Genomic DNA, 27,476 nt, shown 5'->3' with positions numbered 1-27,476 from the left:
GTAGACAGAGACTCATGGGGTTACACACACACACACACACACACACACACACACACACACACACACACACACACACACACACACACACACACACACACACACACACACACCTGATGGTTGGCAGCGCCAGCTCGTCCAAACATGACGTCACTGTGGGTAGGGGACACTGATGTCATCTTCCTGTTACTTAGCATTCCGACATCAAGAGACTGTTACCATGACTACCACTGTGTCAGAGAGAGAGAAACAGGAAGCAGTGAGAAAGACAACATTCAGTTATTTAATTTTCTGCACGTTTTGAGACAAACAGGTGAGCTGAGAGAAATGAAATCTGCATACCACTTGTAGGACATAACAATAGGTGTGACTTGAGAGAAGATAATCTATTCTACACCCTAATAAACCTAGGAGTGCTTTTACTGTAGGTTAGGCATGAGATCATCACATGTTCTTTATATTGGCATCAAACACACACACACACACACACACACACACACACACACACACACACACACACACACACACACACACACACACACACACACACACACACTTCCTGCAGAATACACCTTGTGTATGGGGAAATGCCAGTGAGCCAGTGGCAGCAGCACTGTAAAACCCACATGACCCCAAGCACAGTCAGTCATTGCTGCTGTGCTGACCAGCAGAATCCACAACAAATGAGTCATCAATACTGGGTTATACAATCAGTCCCAGCCAAGTCCTTCAAATCACAGCAGAGGACTAAGCTAGCCGGTAGCCACACACGCCAACACTGGGAGAGACAGGGAATTCTGCTGCTTGGTAGTTGCTAGAAGCATACACAATCTGATGTGAATAAAACATTCACATTCCGTGATACTAGGGCTGGCACAATGACAGTATAAACCGTGTAACTGATGATTGTGGATGAAGACAGTCATGAGAAGAAAATAACGAACAGCTGACTGAAGACAAGACGGCCGGGCATTCGTGCGTTTCCGCAGTTACACATGAACTCTGCAACGTGATGGGACTTTGTTGCTCCTTGCTGAAACAAACAAGGTGTGTAGCAAACAAGTATTTGGTTGCCTAGGCAACACCCCCTGCCTGCAGCACATGAGAAAATGTGCATAAAACAAGCTATTCAAACAATTATAACGGTGACCGCGGTCATTTGGCTGACCAATAACCACTATGCAAAATTCCAGGACAGTCACAGACCTACGTGTTATGCCAGACCAGGAGTCATTCAACCACAGGATCATTCTTTCTTCAGCGGATGGTCGGGGGCCGAAACAATTATAAATCATTTGTACTCTGCAAATTGCTGCAAGAAGCCCAAACAGATATTGTATTTGACAAAAACAAATCATTTAAAAGCCATGATTACATTGGTCCATGATCACATATGTCTATTTATGAGTGGAAATACTTGGGAATAGATTACCTAAACTAAAATCATTTTGAGGTGAATTCCTAGTGTCCTGGGGGGGGGGGGGGGGGCAAATAAAATAATCCGCGGGCCATCCGTTTGACGATCCCTGCCCTATATTATTAGGTCTACTACATATGGAGACAACAAGGCATGCTGGGTGGGTTCTGGCGGCGCAAAGTATTGTGATATGAGCATAATGTTTTTTGACGGTGTGCACTAATGAATACACCCCTGCTTTTTGCAAGGCTGGTTTTGCAACCCGGTATGGTACAAGAATGGTATGAAAGTATCCAGATCTGGATACCACCCAACCCTAATGTACACAGCGTGTCAATGAGAAGTGAACAATATGTCCACATTCTTACTGTGATGTAACAACACACATTCTTCCTCTGTGTCTGTGTTTGTTAGAGCCTGATGACAGCCAAAATGCACACTCTGCACACTGCATAGCAGTGTTACCCCAACTCCAGTCCCCCCCAACAGCACACATTTCTGTTGTAGTTCCGGACAAAAACAACTGATTCAACTTGTCAAGGGCTTGATGATCAGGTTGTAGGGCTGTCCCAGACTAAGAAAAAAATCTTGGTCGACCGAAAGTAGTCTGTTCTTTCAACCAATCAATTGTTCCAAAAAAATGTAAACGTGTATTTTTCCATATATAGACACACGCTATGGTGTTTTAATAAACTCAACTACAGTTGAAGTAGGAAGTTTACATACACCTTAACCAAATACATTTAAACTCAGTTTTTTACAATTCCTGACATTTAATCCTAGTAAAAAATCCCTGTTTTACGTCAGTTACGATCACCACCTTATTTAAAGAATGTGAAATATCAGAATAATAGTAGAGAGAATTATTTATTTCAGCTTTTATTTCTTTCATCACATTCCCAGTGGGTCAGAAGTTTACATACACATAATTAGTATTTGGAAGCATTGCCTATAAATTGTTTAACTTGGGTCAAATGTTTCGGGTAGCCTTCCACAAGCTTCCCACAGTAAGTTGGGTGAATTTTGGTCCATTCCTCCTGGCAGAACTGGTGTAACAGTCAGGTTTGTAGGCCTCCTTGCTCGCACACGCTTTTTCAGTTCAGCCCACACATTTTCTATAGGATTGAGGTCAGGGCTTTGTGATGGCCACTCCAATACCTTGACTTAAGCCATTTTGCCACAACTTTGGAAGTATGCTTGGGGTCATTGTCCATTTGGAAAATCCATTTGCGACCAAGCTTTAACTTCCTGACTGATGTCTTGAGATGTTGCTTCAATATATCTACATCATTTTCCTGCCTCATGATTCCATCTGTTTTGTGAAGTGCACCAGTCCCTCCTGCAGCAAAGCACCCCCACAACATGATGCTGCCACCCCCGTGCTTCGCGTCTGGGATGGTGTTCTTCAGCTTGCAAGCCTTCCCCTTTTTCCTCCAAACATAACGATGGTCATTATGGCTAAACAGTTCTATTTTTCTTTCATCAGACCAGAAGACCTTTCTCCAATAAGTACGATCTTTGTCCCCATGTGCAGTTTCAAACCGTAGACTGGCTTTTTTTAATGCCGGTTTTGGAGCAGTGGCTTCTTCCTTGCTGAGAGGCATTTCAGGTTATGTTGATAGATGACTCGTTTTACTGTGGATAAAGATACTTTTGCAGCGGTTTCCTCCAGCATCTTCACAAGGTCCTTTGCTGTTGTTCTGGGATTGATTTGCACTTTTCGCACCAAAGTACGTTCATCTCTAGGAGACAGAACGCGTCTCCTTCCTGAGTGGTATGACAGCTGCGTGGTTCCATGGTGTTTATACTTGCATACTATTGTTTGTACAGATGAACGTGGTACCTTCAGGTGTTTGGAAATTGCTCCCAACGATGAACCAGACTTGGAGGTATACCATTTTTTTTCCTGAGGTCTTGGCTGATTTCTTTTGATTTTCCCATGATGTCAAGCAAAGAGGCACCTAGTTTGAAGATAGGCCTTGAAATACATCCACAGGTATGCCTCCAATTGACTCAAATGATGTCAATTAGCCTATCAGAAGCTTCTAAAGCCATGACATCATTTTCTGGAATTTTCCAAGCTGTTTAAAGGCACAGTCAACTTAGTGTATGTAAACTTCTGACCCACTGGAATTGTGATACAGTGAATTATAAGTGAAATAATCTGTCTAAACAATTGTTGGAAAAATTACTTGTGTCATGCACAAAGTAGATGCCCTAACCGACTTGCCAAAACTGTAGTTTATTAACTAGACATTTGTGGAGTGGTTGAAAAACAAGTTAATGACTCCAACCTAAGTGTATGTAAATTTCCAACTTCAACTGCATATGCATTGAGCTTATCTGACTCTTCAGGCTTACCATTTGATGAAATAACACACAAATGACTTAAGAGGGAGCCAAAAATCTCGATAACCTGACCCAACCATTTTTCTCCCGCTGCTGCTGGCTTTGGCAGATTCTGCCGTTACTCTCTTGAAGTTGCCGGTGATACAGTAGGCTTCACGAGGGGTCTGCAAACTTTTCTCATGTGGAATGCCAATTTATCTTACAATTTCTACCATCTGCGAAGCCAAGCGTGTGCAAAGCTGTAATCAAGGCAAAGGGTGGCTACTTTGAATAATTTGAAATATATTTTGATTTGTTTAACACTTTTTTGGTTACTACATGATTCCATATGTGTTATTTCATAGTGTTGATGTTGTCACTATTATTCTACAATGTAGAAAATAGTAAAAATAAAGAAAAACCCTGGAATCAGTAGGTGTCCACACACACACACACACACACAAATGTGTTGGTACCCCTCCATAAAAATGAAGAATGCACAATGTTCTCTGAAATAACTTGAAACTGACCAAAGTAATTGGCATCCACCATCGATTTCTATTAAATATGGAATAACAGACTTTGCTGTAGATTTTTTTATTCAACATAATATTGTAAATAATAAAACAAATGAAAATGGCATGGACCAAAATGGGACCCTTAACCTAATATTTTGTTAATCAACCTTTAGAGGCAATCACTGCAATCAAACATGTTCTGTAGCTCTCAAATGAGACTTTGGCCCACTCTTCCTGAGCAAACTGCTCCAGCTGTCTCAGGTTTGATGGGTGCCTTCTCCAGACTGCAAGTTTCATCTCTTTCCATAGATGTTCGATAGGATTCAGATCAGGACTCATAGAAGGCCACTTCAGAATAGTCCAATGTTTTGTTCTTATCCATTCTTTGGTGCTTTTAGCTGTGTTTTGGGTCATTATCCTGTTGGAGGACCCATGACCTGCAACTGAGACAGAGCTTTCTGACACTGGGCAGTACATTTCGCTCCAGAATGCCTTGATAGTCTTGAGATTTCATTGTGCCAGGCGCAGCAAAGCAGCCCCAAAACATAACCGAGCCTCCTCCATGTTTCACTGTAGGTATGGTGTTCTTTTCTTTGAAAGCTTCATTTTTTCTTCTGTGAACATAGAGCTGATGTGACTTGCCAAAATGCTCCAGTTTTGACTCACCTGTCCAAAGGACATTCTCCCAGAAGGATTGTGGCTTGTCTATATGCATTTTAGCAAATTCCAGTCCGGCTTTTTTATGTTCTTCTTTCAAAAGTAAAGTCCTCCTGGGTCTTCTCCATGGAGCCCACTTTCTCTCAAAAAGCGATGGATGGTGCGATCAGAAACTGACGTACCTTCACCTTGGAGTTCAGCTTGTATCTTTTTGGCAGTTATCCTTGGTTCTTTTTCTACCATACGAACTATCCTTCTGTTCAATCTGGGGTCCATTTTCCTCTTGAGGCTGTGCCCAGGGAGGTTGGCAACAGATCCATGGACCTTAACTTCATAATAATATTTGCAACTGTTGTCACAGGAACATCAAGCTGCTTGGAGATGGTCTTGTAGCCTTTACCTTTACCATGCTTGTCTATTATTTTCTTTCTGATCTCCTCAGACAAATCTCTCCTTTGCTTTCTCTGGTCCATGTTCAGTGTGGTGCACACAATGATACCAAACAGCACAGTGACTACTTTTCTCCATTTAAATAGACTGAATGACTGATCACAAGATTGGAGACGTGTGATAGTAATTAAAAGAAACACATTTATTTGAAATATCACTATAATCCAAGTATTTATTATATTTTCTAAAGGGGTACTAACAAATGTGTCCAGGCCATTTTAGAATCTCTTTGTAGAATTAGCAATAATTCATCTCTTTTCACAGCTTCTTTGCTTTATTCTATGACATACCAAAGGCATGCAAGTATACATGATAAAATAGCTTTTAATTTCACCACTTTTCAGGAGGAATGAAGCATTATTCCAATGAGCTGTAAGGGTACCAACACACACACACACACACACACACACACACACACACACACACACACACACACACACACACACACACACACACACACACACACACACACACACACACACACACACACACACACAGAGAGTGTACAAAACATTAGGAACACCTGCTCTTTCCATGACATACACTGAGTGTACAAAACATTAGGAACACCTGCTCTTTCCATGACATACACTGAGTGTACAGTGTTCAACATTTTTTTAAAGACAAAAGCAAAAAACAGGTTTGTAGAAATGCTAGCTAATTTATTAAAAACAAAAATACCTCATTTACATAAGTATTCAGACCCTTTGCTATGCGACTCGAAATTGAGCTCAAGTGCATCCTGTTTGCATTGATCATCCTTGAGATGTTGCTACAACTTGATTGGATACCACCTGTGGTAAATTCAATTGATTGGACATGATATGGAAAGGCACACACCTGTCTATATAAAGGTCCCACAGTTGACAGTGCATGTCACAACAAAAACCAAGCCATGAGGTTGAAGGAATTGACCTTAGAGCTCCGAGACAGGATTGTGTCGAGGCACAGATGTGGGGAAGGGTACCAAAACCTTTCTGCAGCATTGAAGTTCCCCAAGAACACAGTGGCCTCCATCTTAAAATGGAAGACGGTTGTGGTTCCAAAGACTATTCCTAAAGCTGTCCGCCCAACTAAACTGAGCAATTGGGGTAGAAGGGCCTTGGTCAGGGAGCTGACCAAGCACCCGATTGGAGCTCTAACAGAGTGACTGAGTTCCTCTGTGGAGATGGGAGAACCTTCCAGAAGGGCAACCATCTCAGCAGCACTCCAACAATCAGCCCTTTATGGTAGAGTGGCCAGATGGAAGACACTCCTCAGCCCGCTTGGAGTTGGCCAAAGGCACCTAAAGGACTCGCCGACCATGAGAACAAGATGCTCTGGTCTGATGAAACCAAGATTGAACTCTTTGGCCTGAATGCCAAGCGACACGTCTGGAGGAAACCTGTCACCATCCCTATGGTGAAGCATGGTGGTGGCAGCATCCTGCTGTGGGGATGTTTTTCAGAGGCAGGGATTGGGAGACTAGTCAGGATTGAGGCAAAGATGAACGGAGCAAAGCACAGAGATCGTTGATGAAAACCTGCTCCAGAGTGCTCACAGGACAAGCACACAGCCAAGACAACACAGGAGTGGCTTCAAGTCTCAATGTCCTTGAGTTCTAGAGCCCTGACTTGAACCTGAAAATAGCTGTGCAGCGACACTCCCCATCCAACCTGACAGAGCTTGAGAGGATCTGCAGAGAAGAATGGGAGAAATTCCCCAAATACAGGTGTGGCAAGCTTGTAGCATCATACCCAAGAAGACTTGAGGCTGTAATCACTGCCAAAGGTGCTTCAACAAAGTACTGAGTCAAGAGTCTGAATACTTATGTAAATGTAATAATTTTTATTTTAAATAAATTAGCAACAATTAAAAAAAATCAGTTTTTGTTTTGTCATTGTGGGGTATTGTGTGTAGATTGATGAGGGGAGAAAAACAATTGAATCCTTTTTAGAATAAGGCTGTAACGTAACAAAATGTGGAAAAAGTCAAGAGGTCTGAATACTTTCTGAAGGCACTGTATATAAAAATAAAATAAGAATTTAGCAGAACTCATATCCAGAGCGACGTACAATAGTGAGTTCATACATTTTTATACTTCTTTTTGTACTGGTCCCCTGTAGGAATCGAACCCACAACCCTGGTGTTGCAAGTGCCATGCTCTACCAACTGAGCCACATATGCTACTGCTCAACTACTCAGTCCATCGATCAAACAAATCGACCAGTTGACTAATTGGGGTCAGCCCTATTTAGTTGACAAGTAGAATCAGGTGTGCTCACCTGGGGCCCCCAAATAATATGTACTGTTGAGGTTACTGGAGGACCGGAGTAGAGAACCACTGCTATAGAGTGAATACTATGGAATGTTCTGTTTGAGTGCCTATGGGGTAGATGCATGTGTGAATGAATGCATTTGTGTCTGTGTATGCAGCAGGATTTTCCCCAACATGCTGTCTAGTTCCTCCAAAAGCTCTATAGAGTGTTCTGTGTGTGTGTCAGTGTATAGTGTCTGGTTCCCCTAGCGATCAATTAAATGTTTTTATACAGCCCTTTTAACATCAGCTGATGTCACAAATTGCTGTACAGAAACCCAGCCTAAAACCCCAAACAGCAAGCAATGCAGATGTAGAATCACGGTGGCTAAGAAAAACTCCCTAGAAAAGGTAGGAACCTAGGAAGAAACCTAGAGAGAAACTAGGCTATGAGGGGTGGCCAGTACTCTTCTGGCTGTGCCGGGTGGAGATTATAACAGAACATGGCCAAGATGTTCAAACGTTCATAGATGACCAGCAGTGTCAAATAATAATAATCACAGTGGTTGTAGAGGGTGCAACAGGTCAGCACCTCAGGAGTAAATGTCAGTTGGCTTTTCATAGCCGATTATTCAGAGTTAGAGACAGCAGGTGCGGTGGAGAGAGAGAGTTGAAAAACAGCAGGTCCCTAGGCCTCTCTCAAGAGTCAGAGCCATGCTTAGGACATGACTCAACAGTAGGAATGTTCCCCGTCCAAGACCAAACACTATAATACCTCCAACACCCTGTCCCAAATGGTACCCTAATTCCTATTTAGTGCACTACTTTTGAGTTGTGCACTAGATATACACACTATACATGCACAAAAGTATGTGGACATCCCTTCAAATTAGTGGATTTGGCTATTTCAGCCACACCCGTTGCTGACAGGTGTATAAAATCGAGCACACAGTCATGCAATTTCTCTCTAGATAGATTAGGGTGCCATTTGCGAGGTAACCACCGAGATAAGATATATCAGAATAGATTCTTACACTGCATGGATACCCTTTACTATGGCAGAATACCTTGAAACTGCTTTAGGCCTGCTGAACAGAAACACTATCACAACACTTCCCATTAAAAAGCTGTGTCAGTGTACACACCTTCTACACAGAAAAAAGTGAAACCCTTCTCCAAATTCACTGAACTGTATCCAGCAGTATTTTTACCCTCCAACAGGTTCCATAGATACTGAATAAACACTGAGTTAGACAGAGTGAGGGTGAGACTGGGAGGAAGAGGAACGCCAAAACACTGTACCACATCATTTACCACACCAATACCATTCCACTCTTATTAGTGAACTGAAACCGAAAAGAAAATGAAGTGAAGTGAAACAGTATGGATTTCCAGGCTAGTTAATTGCAGTAGAACTGGGTTGAATACCTCAACACAAAAGGTCACTAATAGTAACAGGTAGACCTAGATTCCAGAGCACAGTCTTCATTGTGCTCTACAGAACCTTGACAACAGAAAATAACAACTGATTTACCTCAGCTGTTTGCTGAGAACTGTACACTCCTTGAGGCGTGTCTGGTTCGGCACTGGAAGTTCTAGGGTGGCCTTGTCTTATGTAACCAAGTCAACGATTAAAGCCATTACACCTTGTAAAATGACCTGGTTGAAGTTATGACAGGGTCAAAGCTACGTACTGTCATGAGAAACACTGAGGATATATATAAGTGATTTTATTTTTGTGAAAGCATCTTTGAATGGCCTTCAAGATGCTGATGCTTTCACAAAAATACAATAAATAAAAAAGCTTCATAAATCCCCATAGTGTTTCTTCTGACACGTCACCGAGTTGACAGGGCAAAGGCATCCCTGCTATGCAAAACCAGTCAGCCAGGTAGCTCAGGGCCATACAAGGACATTTCCATTTACACAGCAATCTCCCTGATTAAGATGGGGAAGGGAGTGTTCATTTGGCATGCTATGCCGAAACGCTTCAGATAGAAATAGAATGAACAGAGCAAACCAGTCAAGTGTTGTAGTGTAGACGTGTCAGTTCTGTACATCCAATGTCTAGGATTCTGGAACGCTTGGAGAATCTACCCGAGGTGACACTGTATAGATATTAGTGCTGCCCTTGGCACTGATGTAGGATCAGTGACTAACTCACCAGCAGCAAATGGGCTACTGCTCGCTCAGCCCCCTGGGATAGCAGTCCTCCACAGAGGCAGCTGCCTACTCCCATCAGTTGCTAGCTGTAATGTTAAATGTTCTACCAAATTCCAAGAGGACATGTACTAAGCCAACGCAATGGCCTTTATCGCCTCTAAGGAGGTAGAGTTATTACAGTGTTTTACAACATGTGCAGGCCAATCACCTCTCTGAGATTTCAGATAAGGAAGTGGTAGGGAAAAGTGAAAACCTCTGCCCCAATGTTTAATGCATAAGAAAACGCTCATGATAAAAAACACCCAATGACAAACTGTTAGTATGACAGCAGCCAGGGTTTCCAGAGTAGAACCTTGGATGGGTCATCTCTAGCTAGATGATGCTCTTCAATAGATGCATTAAAATAAAAGCTCAACCATCTCTGTTAATGATCGAGAGAATGGCTGCGCTTACACAGGCAGCCCAATTCTGATATTCTTTCCACTAATTGGTCTATGGACCAATAACATCGGATATTTTCACATCAGATCTTTTTCAGAGCTGATCCAATTGGTCAAAATACCAATTAGTGAAAAAAAGATCAGTCAAAGAGCCGCACAATCTCTGTATTACAGAAGCAAAGTGGACCATCTGTAACTCTTCCTCCTATCGGCATATATCCTTGACATCATCTGTAGCCCTGCCACCAACAGATCCGATCAGCTTTGATCTGCCAAAGAGCCCTGATTCATAATTAGAATAGTACAGCTATATCCATTCATTGTAATTCTAAGGGCTGACAGGTGTGGTTGTTGACCCTGATTTTAATTTCACCTTTATTTAACCAGGTAAGTCAGTTGACAACAAATTCTCATTTACAACTGCGACCTGGCAAAGATAAAGCAAAGCAGCGCGACACAAACAACACGTACAGTCAATAACACAATAGAAAAATCTGAATACAGTGTGTGCAAATGAAATAAGGAGGTAAGGCAATAAATAGGCCAATAGTAGCGAAGTAATTACAATTTAGCAATTTACACTGGAGTGATATATGTGCAGATGATGATGTGCAAGTAGAAATACTGGTGTGCAAAAGAGCACAAAAACGGGGATGAGGTAGGTTGTTGGTTGGGTTATTTACAGATGGGCTGTGTTCAGCTGCAGCGATCGGTAAGATGCTCTGATAGCTGACGCTTAAAGTTAGAGAGGGAGATATAAGACTCCAACTTCAGTGATTTTTGCAATTCGTTCCAGTCATTGGCAGCAGAGAACTGGAAGGAAAGGCGGTCAAAGGAGGTGTTGGCTTTGGGGATGACCAGTGAGATATACCTGCTGGAGCGCGTGCTACGGGTGGGTGTTGCTATGGTGACCAGTGAGCTCAACTAAGGCGGAGCTTTACCTAGCAAAGACTTATAGATGACCTGGAGCCAGTGGGTTTGGTGACAAATATGTAGCGAGGACCAGCCAACGAAAGCATACAGGTCGCAGTGGTGGGTAGTATATGGGGCTTTGGTGTCAAAACAGATTGCACTGTGATAGACTGCATCCAGTTTGCTGAGTAGAGTGTTGGAGGCTATTTTGTAAATGACATCGCCGAAGTCAAGGATCAGTAGGATAGTCAGTTTTACGAGGCTTTGTTGTGAAATAGGAAGCCGATTCTAGATTTAACTTTGGATTGGAGATGCTTAATGTGAGTCTGCAAGGAGAGTTTACAGTCTAGCCAGACACCCAGGTATTTATAGTTGTCCGCATATAAGTCAGAACCGTCCAGAGTAGTGATGCTAGTCGGGCGGGCGGGTAGCAATCGGTTGAATAGCATGCATTTCGTTTTACTTGTATTTAAGAGCAGTTGGAGGCCACGGAAGGAGAGTTGTATGGCATTGAAGCTTGTTTGGAGGTTTGTTAAAACAGTGTCCAAACAAGGGCCAGATTTATACAGAATGGTGTCATCTGCGTAGAGCTGGATCAAAGAATCACCAGCAGCGAGAGCGATATCATTGATATATACAGAGAAAAGAGTCGGCTCGAGAATTGAACCCTGTGGCACCCCATAGAGACTGCCAGAGGTCCGGACAACAGGCCCTCCGATTTGACACACTGAACTCTGAGAAGTAGTTAGTGAACCAGGCGAGGCAATCATTTGAGAAACCAAGGCTATTGAGTCTGGGTCAGGAATAGGGCTGGGAATTGCCAGGGACCTCACGATACAATATTATCACAATACTTAGGAGCAGATACGACATGTATTGCGATTCAATACTGCGATTTGATGTTCCAAACATATTGCTCACTATGTCAGCTGCAGAGAGACGAGAAAGCACGAGAAAACACGTTGGCTCACTATTTACAAAGAAAATGGAAGCGCTAGCTAATGCAGATAGTTTGAGCCAAATATCATCCCAAAACAATAATCGACCCCCCCCCCTAATCACTAGTTAGGAAGTGTATAGCTACCTGTCTGAGAAGTCTAGCCTGACCAGTCATTCTGCTGTCATTCCAATGCACCACAAATATGCTATGCCTGTTAGAGAGGATCAGGAGACATCTCGCTTTCTCTCTCACTCACACACCTACCTGAGAGACAGGGCCAGTCTTATGTACCCATAATTTGAGGGACCGAATTTAGACCAAGCCATGTTATGAAACTCAATGAATAACCACTCTACTGTATTACTCTCTATCGGCTAAGCTGAGACATACAGAAGCCAACCCTCATGCCATACAGGGTTGCCATGGAAACGCCCGAGCGCATGGGAGGGGATGTATTCCGTTTGTTTGGGCTTCAAGGAAAATCTGATGGCATAAAACATGGGTCTATTTATATCCAGTGTAGCTGGACTTAAAGTAACTGTCCAGTGTTTCCAGATTTCAATGAAATATGACCTATAATTACAATATAAGTGAAAAAGCTCCATCCAAAACATGTTTTATTAAGTACGTTAAAAAGTAGGGGTGTGAACGCTTAAACGATCGTTAATGTTTAGAAAAAAATCCCTAAACAAAATATTTGTCACATTTTTACTGTATTAAAAATCACAGTGTCGTTATCACAACACTACCGCTGACAGGTCCCAGTTATCATCAAGGGAAACTATTTTTATTAACAAATACCTAATGCAGCAATTCAGTAACATTAGTAGGAGGAGATATGAATCTTTAAAGTTCTTTGTCACGGACATAAAGCGCTCCGCACATCGTTGTTGACAGTTGGAAAGATGGCAGAGAGTGAGAGACAAGGAAGCGACAGCAGCGAAGTCCTGTATGGAAATACTTTGAGAAATTGTGAGGTGGTGGTGAAATATATACAAACTTTTGCAAGGTGGAATTGAGCTACAGAGGCAGTACAGGTGCAATGCTTTACCATCTGAAAGGGAGTCCCAACCCATTGCTGGCAGCAGTGCGATAAAGGACAGAGTGAAAAAAAAATCACAGGGCTGATAACAGAAATGATTGCAGTTGATATGCAGACATTGTCAATGGTAGAGGATGTCAGCTTCACTGCCCCTGATGGCATATCTAGAACTCAGACTACAAGATGCCATGTTGAATAACCGCGACGGCCTGGATGGAGAAACTGTACAATGATTGCTCTGCAAGTACAAAGCATGAGCTCTCAAACACCATACGTGGTGTTAACAAAAAACGTGTCTACGAAAACACCGTCATACATCACTGCAACGAGCCTTCACCTAGATGAGAAGTAAAACATTAAGTCCCATGTACTGACAACACGGAGGAGAGGGTTGACCTGAAAACGGCATTAAGTACCATCGTTGCTAAGTAGATGGGGGACTGCCGTAAAGTGAGCATTGTCTATTAGGTAGCCAAGACTGCGTTACACTGAACTGCATTACCCTCGTAGCGGTCATACCAATGGTTTATATACATCATTGGGTCTTACGCAGGACCATATCTGAACTCCCGTCATTTTATGATTTTTCTTATCTTTTAAACAATTTTATATGGTAGTCTAAACATTAAGAACAACTGTCACATCCAGCCGCGGGAAATAGGGTGCTGCAGCACCCCCTGCAAAAAACATAATATTTTGTTTGTTTGTTGATAAAAACAAAATTGAAGTTTTTCACAAAAGTAGAGGGCCTTTACTAGGCCTGTATTAGCGGACCGATATAACCGTCTATAGTGCAGCAGCCCCACCCCGAAAACATCTTCCGCAGATATCCCTTAAAAAGCTGCTTTTTTTCTGATTGAATGGTGTGGGCATAACCCAAAAACAGAACGTGTGGGAGTATACCTTGTCATTAGAAATATTCATGGAAGTAAATGGCTGATTGGCCAGCTCATCCAATGAGCCAACCTGATGTCACCTTATATTATAGTGCCTTCAGAAAGTATTCATTCCCCTTGACTTATTCCACATTTTGTTGTGTTACAGCCTGAATTCAAAATGGATTAAAATATACTCCCCCTCCCTCTAAAAACACAATACCCCATAAAGACGAATTGGCAACACGTTTTTAGAATTTATTGCTAATTTGTGACTGACCGACTCGATCTTATGTGGCAACATTTGAAATTGTGTTTTTTACATTGGATAAAAGTAGAGACTGAGCTAGAAAATGTTATATAATACACTACAGTTAAGGAACAACAGGAAAGCAATTCTGCTTTGAAAGTTGATAAACTTGTAGCCCTACTTTTGAGAAAATGGCCCTTGAATGTTTTGGTACCCCTACTGGAGCGCTCTATGTCTAGACTCATTCAGCATTATTCATGCTCTCCCACACCCATCTCTTTACAGATTCACGAGGCAATGTGCTAAACAGATGGTAGAGAATAAAATCTATTAATTTATTAAAATCTATTAATTTTACAATAAATGTCTCCAGCTTCTCAGTTTCATATTTGAGTTGCCTGCTGCTTAAGGTCTTCAGATAACACATTCCACTTTCCTTTTTATACTTCTACAAAATGACTGACAAAAGGAGTTGGCATAAAGTTTTGTCTCAAGTGTAACAAGACTTGATGGTTAAATTTCATTTGTCTTTGTTTCATCTGACAACACCCTCTAACTAATTTATGAATAGTAAACCAGTGCTGCTAAAAGTTAGAATCAATTTTAGAATTATTTGCTTCTAAACAACCAAAGATCTAAAGGCTGGTTTATACTACGTCTATCGACATGTCCGTAGACAGTTGTTGCAGTGACATCATGAACATTCTATTGTCGTCCAACATCAAACTTGTCGTTGTGAGAAAGTATAAACACAAAAACGACAGGCTGCATGACATCAGCAGCCTTGTGGTCCAAAATAGCATAACATCCGTTTAAACCTGAATTAAGTTTACGTCAATCTAGCAAACCAGGCAACTAGCCCTAAAATGGCGCCGGAAGAAATGGCAGCAGTTTTACGGTCTCCTAACCAATTGTGCGATTATGTTTTTTTTTAATGCGTTATTTGTAACTTATTTTGTAAATAATGTTTCTGCCACTATCTCTTATGACCGAAAAGAGCTTCTAGATATCAGGACAGAGATCACTGACCTCAGATTAGAAAAATATTTTTTCAACAACAAGCAAGACTCACATGATATTCTCCAAACACCCGGCAGGGCAGACATCCCAGTTATTCACAAGAGGAAGCGACGCAGGTACAGAGGACGAAAAGCCGGATGCCTCGTCAGGACCCGCAGAAGGCGAGTAGGAAAGCTGCCGTTACCGTCAATATTACTCGCCAACTTGCAATCATTGGACAATAAATTAGACGAGGTACGATCACAAATATCCTACCAACGGAACATCAAAAACTGTAATATCCTATGTTTCACGGAATCGTGGCTGAATGACGACATGGATATTCAGCTAGCGGGATATACGCTGCACCAGCAGGATAGAACAGCACACTCCGGTAAGACAAGGGGGGGCGGTCTGTGCATATTTGTAAACAACAGCTGGTGCACAAAATCTAAGGAAGTCTCTAGATTTTGCTCTCCTGAAGTAGAGTATATTGTGATAAGTTGCAGGCCACGCTCCTTGCCTAGTGAGTTCTCAGCTATACTTTTCGTGGCTGTTTATTTACCACCACAAACAGATGCTGGCACTAAGACCGCACTCAGTTAGCTATATAAGGAAATAAGCAAACAGGAAACCACTCACCCAGAGGCGGTGCTCCTAGTGGCCGGAGACTTTAATTCAGGGAAACTTAAATCAGTTCTACCAAATTTCTATCAACATGTTAAATGTGCAACCAGAGGGAAAAAAATTCTAGATCACCTGTACTCCACACACAGAGACGCGTACAAAGCTCTCCCTCACCCTCCATTTGGTAAATCCAACCACAACTTTATCCTCCTGATTCCTGCTTACAAGCAAAAATTAAAGCAGGAAGCACCAGTGACTCTGTCAATAAAAAAGTGGTCAGATGAAGCAGATGCTAAACTACAGGACTGTTTTGCTATCACAGACTGGAACATGTTCCGGGATTCTTCTGATGACATTGAGGAATACACCACATCAGTCACTGGCTTCATCAATAAGTGCATCGAGGACGTCGTCCCCACAGTGACTGTACGTACATACCCCAACCAGAAGCCATGGATTACAGGCAACATTCGCACTGAACTAAAGGGTAGAGCTGCCGCTTTCAAGGTGCGGGACTCTAACCCGGAAGCTTACAAGAAATCCCGCTATGCCCTGCGACGAACCATCAAACAGGCAAAGCGTCAATACAGGACTAAGATTGAATCATACTACACCGGCTCCGACGCTCGTTGGATGTGGCAGGGCTTGCAAACTATTACAGACTACAAAGGGAAGCACAGCCGCGAGCTGCCCAGTGACACGAGCCTACCAGACAAGCTAAATAACTTCTATGCTCACTTCGAGGCAAGCAACACTGAGGCATGCATGAGAGCATCAGTTGTTCCGGACGACTGTGTGATCACGCTCTCCGTAGCCGACGTGAGTAAGACCTTTAAAACATGTCAACGTACACAAGGCTGCAGGGCCAGACGGATTACCAGGACGTGTGCACCAGGCATGTGCTGCCCAAGTGGCAGGTGTCTTCACTGACATTTTCAACATGTCCCTGATTGAGTCTGAAATACCAACACGTTTCAAGCAGACCACCATAGTCCTTGTGCCCAAGAACACAAAGGCAACCAGCCTAAATGACTACAGACTCGTAGCACTCACGTACGTAGCCATGAAGTGCTTTGAAAGGCTGGTAATGGCTCACATCAACACCATTATCCCAGAAACCCTAGACCCACTCCAATTTGCATACCGCCCAAACAGATCCACAGAAGATGCCATCTCTATTGCACTCCACACTGCCCTTTCCCACCTGGACCAAAGGAACACCTATGTGAGAATGCTATTCATTGACTACAGCTCAGCGTTCAACACCATAGTACCGTCAAAGCTCATCACTAAGCTAAGGAACCTGGGACTAAACACCTCCCTCTGCAACTGGATCCTGGACTTCCTGACGGGCCGCCCCCAGGTGGTGAGGGTAGGTAGCAACACATCTGCCACGCTGATCCTCAACATTGGAGCTCCCCAGGGGTGCATGCTCAGTCCCCTCCTGTACTCCCTGTTCACCCACGACTGCATGGCCAGGCACGACTCCAACACCATCATTAAGTTTGCAGACGACACAACAGTGGTAGGCCTGATCACCGACAACGACGAGACAGCCTATAGGGAGGAGGTCAGAGACCTGGCCAGGTGGTGCCAGAATAACAACCTATCCCTCAAAGTAACCAAGACTAAAGAGATGATTCTGGACTACAGGAAAAGGAGCACTGAGCACGCCCCCATTCTCATCGACGGGGCTGTAGTGGAGCAGGTTGAGAGCTTCAAGTTCGTTGGTGTCCACATCAACAAACTAGAATGGTCCAAACACACCAAGACAGTCGTGAAGAGGGCACGACAAAGCCTATTCCTCCTCAGGAAACTAAAAAGATTTGGCATGGGCCCTGAGATCCTCAAAAGGTTCTACAGCTGCAACGTCGAGAGCATCCTGACCGGTTGCATCACTGCCTGGTACGGCAATTGCTCGGCCTCCGACTGCAAGGCAATTCAGAGGGTAGTGCGTATGGCCCAGTACATCACTGGGGCAAAGCTGCCCGCCATCCAGGACCTCTACACCAGGCGGTGTCAGAGGAAGGCCCTAAAAATTGTCAAAGACCCCAGCCACCCCAGTCATAGACTGTTCTCTCTACTACCACATGGCAAGCGGTACCGGAGTGCCAAGTCTAGGACAAAAAGGCTTCTCAACAGTTTTTACCCCCAAGCCATAAGACTCCTGAACAGGTAAACAAATGGTTACCCGGACTATTTGCATTGTGTGCCCCCCCCAACCCCTCTTTTACGCTGCTGCTACTCTCTGTTTATCATATATGCATAGTCACTTTAACTATACATTCATGTACATACTACCTCAATTGGCCCGACCAACCAGTGCTGCCGCACATTGGCTAACCGGGCTATCTGCATTGTGTCCCACCACCCGCCAACCCCTCTTTTTACACTACTGCTACTCTCTGTTCATCATATATGCATAGTCACTTTAACCATACCTACATGTACATACTACCTCAATAAGCCTGACTAACCGGTGTCTGTATATAGCCTTGCTACTGTTATTTTCAAATGTCTTTTTACTGTAGTTTTATTTCTTTACTTACCTACACACACACACACCTTTTTTTGCACTATTGGTTAGAGCCTGTAAGTAAGCATTTCACTGTAAGGTCTGCACCTGTTGTATTCGGCGCACGTGACAAATAAACTTTGATTTGATTTTGCTTTGAACTAAAAACAACTTTCTGGCTAGCCAGTTCAAATAATGACCATATCATAGCTGACATCTTAAAACTTTAGCTAATTTGTATTCATTATAACAGTAAAATAAACTCACAACAAGATCACTATTTACAAGTTAAATGGTGAGCTAATTACAGGAAATAGCTTATGATTGTGAGTGTTACAAAATAAAAGCAGGGCATTCTACCTGAGAATTTTAGAACTTGGTCTCATTGGCCTAACGTTATATCCTAATTTGACATTTGAGCAGGTCATGTTCTTCACATTACCGTTTCTAGTAAACACACACTAAATCAAATACAATCTAAGTGTATTTGTCACATGCACAGGATACAGAATGTGTAAAGAGTACAGTGAAATAGTTATTTGCATACTGGAGTCTTTTGTTTAGACATACAGCTAGCTAGCTAAACAATGATCCATAATCCCAACTCACAATGTTACTACACTGCATGAAAGTGAAGGTAGCTAAAGCTAACCAACTAGGTTCAATGTTAGCTAGCTAGCTAACATTAGGCTATAACTAGCAATGCAAATGGCTCTGAGAAAATGTTTAAAGATGTAGCTAAACCAGAGGCAGGTGTTTTATACAACAGCCTTCTGTTTCTCTTTGCAATCAAATGCCAGAATTTTCTCCACCTCCTTAGCAATCATACTCTGCTTCCACTAGGCATTCCACTGATTTCAAAGCTTGGTCCTCCAGAAAGTGGAGAGCATCAGGAACACTAAGTTCTTCATGATATATACAGTTGAAGTCAGAAGTTTACATACACCTTAGCCAAATACATGTATACTCAGTTTTTACACTTCCTGACATTTAATCCTAGTAAAAAGTCCCTATTTTAGGTCAGTTACGATCACCACTTTATTTTAAGAATGTGAAATGTCAGAATAATAGTAGAGAGAATTATTTATTTCAGCTTTTATTTCATTCATCACATTCCCAGTGGGTCATAAGTTTACATACACTCAATTAGTATTTGGTAGCATTGCCTTTAAATTGTTCAACTTGGGTCAAGCGTTTTGGGTAGCCTTCCACACACTTCCCACAATAAGTTGGGTGAATTTTGGCCCATTCCATCTGACAGAGCTGGTGTAACTGAGTCAGGTTTGTAGGCCTCCTTGCTCGCACATGCTTTTTCAGTTCTGCCCACAAATTTTATATGGGATTGAGGTCAGGGCTTTGTGATGGCCATGATGCCATCTATTTTGTGAAGTGCACTAGTCCCTCCTGCAGCAAAGCACCCCCACAACATGATGCTGCCACACCTGTGCTTCACGGTTGGGATGTTGTTCTTCAGCGTGCAAGCCTCCCCCTTTTTCCTCCAAACAAAACAATGGTCATTATGGCCAAACAGTTCTATTTTTGTTTCATCAGACCAGAGGATATTTCTCAAAAAATTACAATCTTTGTCCCCATGTGCAGTTGCAAACCGTAGTCTGGCTTTTTTTTAATGGCGGTTTTGGAGCAGTGGCTTCTTTCTTGCTGAGCGGCATTTCAGGTTGTGTCGATATAGGACTCATTTTACTGTGGATATAGATACTTTGTACCTGTTTCCTCCAGCATCTTCACAAGGTCCTTTGCTGTTGTTCTGTGATTGATTTGCACTTTTCGCACCAAAGTACGTTCATCTCTAGGAGACAGAACGTATCATCTTCCTGAGCGGTATTTCATTTTACCTATATTTAACTTGGCAAGTCAGTTAAGAATAAATTCTTACTTTCAATGACGGCCTAGGAACAGTGGGTTAACTGCCATGTTCAGGGGCAGAACGACAGATTTGTACCTTGTCAGCTCGGGGATTCGAACTTGCAACCTTTAGGTTACTAGTCTAACACTAACCACTAGGCTACGCTGCGTGGTCCCATGGTGTTTATCCTGTTAGGGCTAGGGGGCAGTATTTACACCGCCGGATAAAAAACGTACCCGATTTAATCTGGTTACCACTCCTACCCAGTAACTAGAATATGCATATACTTATTACATATGGATAGAAAACACCCTAAAGTTTCTAAAACTGTTTGAATGGTGTCTGTGAGTATAACAGAACTCATTTGGCAGGCAAAAAACTGAGAAGGTTTCATGCAGGAAGTGGCCTGTCTGACAAGGTGTCGTTCTTCTTGTCTCTGTTTATTGAAGAGTGAGGATCTTAGCTGTCCCGTGACACTTCCTACGGCTGCCATAGGGTCTCAGAAGGCGGTAAAAAGCTGAATCGTGGCTTTGCAGGCTCTGGCTGAAAAAAAGTAGCGCGTTTGGGTAGTGGCTGGTTACAGTACTGTGAGACTCAGGCTCGTGCCCGCGTCGACCGAAAGCTTTGTTTACTTTCCTCTGTTTAGCTAAATGGACATTCCCGGTCGGAATATTATCGCTTTTTACGAGAAAAATTGCATAAAAATGGATTTTAAACAGCGGTTGACATGCTTCGAAGTACGGTAATGGAATATTTAGATTTTTTTTGTCACGAATTGCGCCATGCGCACGACCCTGATTTACCATTTCAGATAGTGTCTGGGACGCACGAACAAAAACGCCGCTATTCGGATATAACGATGGATTATTTTGGACCAAACCAACATTTGTTATTGAAGTAGCAGTCCTGGGAGTGCATTCTGACGAAGACAACAAAAGGTAATCAAACTTTTATAATAGTAAACCTGATATTGGTGAGTGCTAAACTTGCCGGGTGTCTAAATAGCTAGCCCGTGATGCCTGGGCTATGTACTTAGAATATTGCAAAATGTGCTTTCACCAAAAGCTATTTTAAAATCGGACATACGAGTGCATAGAGGAGTTCTGTATCTATAATTCTTAAAATAATTGTTATGCTTTTTGTGAACGTTTATCGTGAGTAATTTAGAAAATTGTTAGTGAATTCGCCGGAAGTTTGCGGGGGTATGCTAGTTCTGAACGTCACATGCTAATGTAAAAAGCTGGTTTTTGATATAAATATGAACTTGATTGAACAAAACATGCATGTATTGTATAACATAATGTCCTAGGGTTGTCATCTGATGAAGATCAAAGGTTAGTGCTGCATTTAGCTGTCTTCTGGGTTTTTGTGACATTATATGCTAGCTTGAAAAATGGGTGTCTGATTATTTCTGGCTTGGTACTCTGCTGACATAATCTAATGTTTTGCTTTCGTTGTAAAGCCTTTTTGAAATCGGACAGTGTGGTTAGATTAACGAGAGTCTTGTCTTTAAATAGCTGTAAAATAGTCATATGTTTGAGAAATTGAAGTAATAGCATTTCAAAGGTTTTGAAAATCGCACCACAGGATTCAACTGGCTGTTACGTAGGTGGGACGAATTCGTCCCGCCTAGCCCAGAGAGGTTAAACTTGCGTACTATTGTTTGTATAGATGAACGTGGTACCTTCAGGCATTTGGAAATTGCTCCCAAGGATGAACTAGACTTGGGGAGGTCTTGGCTGATTTCTTTTGATTTTCCGATGATGTCAAGCACAGAGGCACTGAGTTTGAAGGTAGGCCTTGAAATACACCCACAGGTACGCCTCTAATTGACTCAAATGATGTCAATTAGCCTATCAAAAGCTTCTAAAGCCATGACATCATTTTCTGGAATTTTCCAAGCTGTTTAAAGGCACAGTCAACTTAGTGTATGTAAAATTCTGACCCACTGGAATTGTGATACAGTGAATTATAAGTGAAATAATCTGTCTGTAAACAATTTTTGGAAAAATGACTTGTGTCATTCACAAAGTAGATGTCCTAACCGACTTGCCAAAACAGTTTTTTGTTAACAAGAAATGTGGAGTGGTTGAAAAACGAGTTTTAATGACTCCAACCTAAGTATATGTAAACTTCCGACTTCAACTGTATATAAAAGAATCTGCATTAGAAAGGATTACCTACACATATTGAGCAGCTCATGTTCTAGACAGAAGCATGCTACAAGGCAGACCAATCCGAGATCTTCTCTTGGCATGTCCAGCCTATCCATTATCTCAGCCAATCATGGCTAGTGGGAAGGTTCCTGACTTTTTCCATGGCTAAACTAACTAGGCTCCTAATATAACAATTGTATTAATATTTACAGATGGCATTCATATGCCTTAATTACAAACTTGTAAGTTCACATGTTCCAGAAGGCATTTCTGACAACAAAAAAAACAGATTTAAAAAAAATGGTTAACTGTAAATGCCTCTCCTGTGAAGTAGTGACGCGTGACATACGCTTAGTTTCCTGAAACGAGTTACATTTACTGAAAATTGAATACAGAAATATCGACATCTAAGAGCTTTCCACACCTGGATTGTGCAACATTTGCCCATTCTTTTCAAAGAACTTTATGCTCTGTCCAATTGGTTGTTGATCATTGCTAGACAACCATTCAGGTCTTGCCATAGTTTTTCAAGTACACTGAACAAAAATATAATGTAAAGTGTTGGTCCCATGTTTCATGAGCTGAAATTAAAGATCCCAGAAATTTTCCATATGCACAGAAAGCACATGTATCTCTCAAATTTTGTGCACAAATTTGTTTACATCCCTGTTAGTGAGTATTTCTCCTTTGCCAAGATAATCCATCCTCCTGACAGGTGTGACATATCAAGAAGCTGATTAAACAGCATGATCATTGCACAGGTGCATCTTGTACTGTGGACAATAGCACATCCGGCTTCTTCACCTGCAGAATGGTCTGAGACCAGCCACCTGATGAAACTGTGGGTTTGCACAACCAAAGAATTTCTGCACAAACTGTTTCTGACAGTCTCAGTGAAGCTCATCTACGTGCTCATCATTCTCACCAGGGTCATGGCCTGACTGCAGTTCGGCATTGTAACCGACTTTAGTGAGAAAATTCTCACCTTCGATGGGCACTGGCACGCTGGAGAAGTGTGCTCTTTACAGATGAATCCCGGTTTCAACTGTACAGTGCAGATGGCAGACAGCGTGTATGGCGTTGTGTGGGTGAGCAGTTTGCTGATGTCAATGTTGTGAACAGAGTTCCCCATGGTGGCAGTGGGGTTATGGTATGGGCAGGCATAAGCTACGGACAATGAACACAATTGCATTTTATCGATGGCAATTTGAATGCACAGAGATACCGTGATGAGATCCTGAGTCCCATTGTCGTGCCTGTCATCCGCCAATGCACTGCCCCTTGTCACCAGCATTTGTACACCATTCCTGGAAGCTGAAAATGGCCTGCATATTCAGACATGTCACCCATTGAGCATGTTTGGGATGTTCTGGATTGACGCGTACGACAGCGTGTTCCAGTTTCCACCAATATCCAGAAACTTCAGCTTCTCTCCTATCACAGCCATTATACTCTAACTGTTTTAAAGTCACTATTAGCCTCATGGTGAAATCCCTGAGTGGTTTCCTTCCTCTCCGGCAACAGTCAGGAAGGACACATGTATCTTTGTAGTGACTAAGTGTATTGATACACCATCCAAAGTGTAATTAAAAATATCAGCATGCTCAAAGGGATATTTAATGTCTGCTTTTTTTTTCACCCATCTACCAATAGGTTCCCTTTTTTGCAAGGAATTGATGATTGAATCAGTTTGAAATTCACAGCTTGACTGAGGGACCTTACAATTATCTGTATGTGAAGGGTACAGAGATTATGTCCATGCAGCTTACTCTGCGACTTGTTCCTGAACTTATTTAGGCTTGCCATATTGCTTATTGACTCAAGACATTTCAGCGTTGTTTTTAATTCATTTGTAAACATTTCAAAACCATAATTCCCCTTTTAAATTATGGGGTTTGTGTGTAGGCCAGTGAACATAAGCTACATTTATCAATTTTAAATTCAGGCTGAAACGACAAAATGTGGAAAAAAGTTAAAAGGTGTGAATACTTTCTAAAAGCCACTGTATGAGGAAATAGCAAGCATTTTTTTAAAACAGCCTGCTTGAGATTCAAGCTTGAGGTGGGGTTTTTTATTCTATAATTTATGCTTTGGCCACAAAACACGAGTAAAGGACAAGTCAACAACATTATTTGGCTACGAGTTAACAGATTATGAACGTTTAAATGAGATTTTCACTGGACAGTTATTTAGAGCTCACAGAGTTAGAATGACTAGTCTATAGGCCTATATTAGTCAAGGAAACCACAAACAATCAAAAGGGTGTTCCAATCTCGCAGCATTTCAGTGGGTGTTCTGTCAAGAGAAATGAGTCATTAGGCCAGTGTTTCCAAAACTCGGTCCTGGGGAGGGGTGCACGTTTTGGTTTTTACCTAGCACTACACAGCCGATTCAAATAATCAAAGCTTGATGATTACTTTATTTGAATCAGCTGGCAAAACCCCAAAACTTGCACCCCGTTGGGTCCCAAGGATCGAGTTTGGGAATAGCTGCATAAAAAGGCTCTGCATGGTAAAGCGGACTTCTGCAGTGACCGTACAGCATTTACTGTGATACGGCCTCTGCACAAGTCAGGGCATTCATACTTATTGTGCTTCGCAGAACTGTTGTGAAGGAGGTTGTCAAGGAAGTGAGTATGTGTTTATACTGGACCTCCCGCACACACCTACCGTCAACCAATCAGGTCAATGCGGAGCTATATGAGCACTCAGCATTGTTACGAAATTTGAGAGGCACACTGCGATGCGGTACAGAGCTCAATTTGGCCTCTGTACCTCCGGATGCTCCGCGATTGCATCACACCCTCCATACGGATCCTCCGACCACATTACGGATCCTCCGACCACATTACAGATCAAGCATAAATTGGCTTTTAGGCTATGTGGGATATTTCCGCACTAGACATGTCTCAATGAAAAGTCCATGAAGTGACTGATAAGGTGTTACTGATCATTAAGACCGACCTACGCTGCATTCATATGCCAGTCTGAACTAGGAAACGCAGAAAATTGACTTGCTGATTAGTTGAACGCCGCACATGTATAACTACAACCAGTTAACAAGTCAGAAATGTTCGACTTCCGACTAGGATGTGAACGAGGCACTGACGAACCAAAATCAACCAAACTCATCTGAGAAGGCTAATTAAATAGTCCCATAACTAATGTAGCGTTAATGTGCTATTAGGAACAAGGGAACTATATCCAGTTAGCAAGTCGGAAATGTCACTTCCTAGTTCCGACTAGGGTCATTAACACGGCAACTGACAGCGAAGGTCACCTTTTACCGCCCCGACTGCTCGTATTTCACATCTCTCGCACCAAGTCCCGACCTCGGAACCACAAGGAACAACTCAGCGCAGCAGGAATGTCCATTCCTACCATTGAGAATATTTCAATAGGGGCAGCGCGCACCATATGGTCCAAATTGCTTGTTGGAATTTGCGTTTTACAAATTCAGGCTATCCCCATAATGTGTCTTTAGGCTTCCTACAATGTGTGTGTTATATATATATAAAATAGAAGACATGCCAATACAATCTAAAGTTATTCAACTAAAATTAAGCAACTTAGTCAATTAAATGTAGCCTAGACTAATCAATTAAAATGTAGTAGGCCTATGTCTAAAAATTGTGAAATTAACTGAGGGTGTCAACTTGATCCATTGCAAAGAGAATGTTCAGATAAACGTTCCATGTTTGGAAATATTCCTTGCAAATAGAACAGATTAATCATTACAGAAACTGAGCTCCGTCCTTTGGACTTGTTTGAAAGATGATCCAAGCAGTTACGTAGTCCCACCCACTAGTAATTACATCGAAAGGTATATGTTGCAAATTAATTCCGCGACCAAAAGCAAGAGGCGAGAATATACAACTCTGTCGCTGCAATTCAGAAAGTAAACAACATTTGGATATGCCTAAATAGTCAATTGAATACAACAATCGCTTACACGTTTGAGATGAAAACTGCAGTGAATGAAATCCAGCACAAATTGAAGGAAGTATTAGTCCATGTCTTACTGTGTGAGTGAATGAATGCTGAGGCTGGGATGCCTTTTGGTCCAATGACTCGCGAGTAAAAAGAGGAAACCGCACTCAACCGGCAGTGACGTGGTAAAAAACGTAGACGTTTCCAGGTGGTACGGCCAAATATTGAAGTACTGGAGACTGCGTGCAACATATCCCACTGTTGTTTTCAAGGTAATCTACTGACCTTCTCGTAGGGTCTTCGCATAAATGTATATTGACCAACATTCCGTTGTTGCAGTGGCGCGGCGAGGAAGACTAGGCAGAGGGCTCCTGTACATTTGTAAATATTTTGTTGTTTTAAGTATTTTGATTGCATTTTTAAGCAACTATTTGTTTTTGTGACTTCTTGAATTTTCTTAATATTGGGTGGTTTTGTCCAATGGAGTTGCTGGACTAATGGCGCGAGAGTTTGTTTTCCGCTTAGCTAGGTAGTTGGGTAGCTGGCTATTCAATCATTTGAATGATGCATCAATACAGCACAAGCATTTTTTTTTATTGCTGGTTGCATCAACGATGTGGACTTGTGCATGTGACGTTAAACATTTTAAACTTGAGAGAAGCCCACCTCATAGGGAACTGTTTCCTGACTACTGCCTTGTGTGGTGGTCTTCCTGGCGCTTATAGCTGCCAAGCATCACCCAGGTGGGTGCTACACTTCAGTAGTGGACTATCCAGCCTACCTACAGAGGAGGAGGAGGAGACAACAACAGACGAGGTGCCTGATGAAGATCTCTGGGCTTGTCTAAGTAACTGACTGACACTGCTCCCTCTCTGTGCCATCGAAGCTCCCTCCTCTTAAACTACTGCCCAGCCTTTCTGAACTGCCTGTATGAACAACACCTTATCATCTGAATCTGTGAAAGACCATCGCCCAAGACCTGACAGATCTCTACATTTGTTTTTACAGGGTCTTTGAGATTCTCTTTAATGAAAAGCGCAATATAAAATAAATGTATTACTATTAGCGCACAGGGAGCAGCGCAACCAGCGACGACGTCATCCAAGAACATGAGACATTGTTTGGATGAATATAAAATGTTAATATCTTCGTTGTGAGTGA

At 42.3% G+C, this 27,476-nt stretch overlaps 1 protein-coding gene across 9 annotated transcripts in view; it reads right to left on the bottom strand.

The window, feature by feature from the left end:
- The window catches only part of LOC106588858 (oxysterol-binding protein-related protein 3), a 40,497-nt gene extending 14,031 nt beyond the window's left edge, over window positions 1–26,466 (bottom strand). For 3 of the 9 annotated variants that reach the window (XM_014178344.2, XM_045709434.1, XM_014178345.2), the window contains exons 1-2: window positions 26,338–26,408; window positions 111–227 (exon numbers count right to left, since the gene is read on the bottom strand). In XM_014178344.2, coding sequence (XP_014033819.2) covers window positions 111–194 — 84 coding nt within the window. In that variant the 5' untranslated portion in view covers window positions 195–227; window positions 26,338–26,408. Of the gene's footprint in view, window positions 1–110; window positions 228–12,322; window positions 12,460–26,337 lie in introns of those variants that run through there. The other 6 variants (XM_014178346.2, XM_045709435.1, XM_045709436.1 and 3 more) reach the window with 4 other exon arrangements.
- Window positions 26,467–27,476: the final 1,010 nt, after the last annotated feature.

Source organism: Salmo salar, chromosome ssa27 (assembly GCF_905237065.1).
Source record: "Salmo salar chromosome ssa27, Ssal_v3.1, whole genome shotgun sequence".
Lineage (NCBI taxonomy): Eukaryota > Metazoa > Chordata > Actinopteri > Salmoniformes > Salmonidae > Salmo > Salmo salar.
Note: the sequence above shows the minus strand (reverse complement) of the source record. Positions and strands in the feature narration are given on the sequence as shown.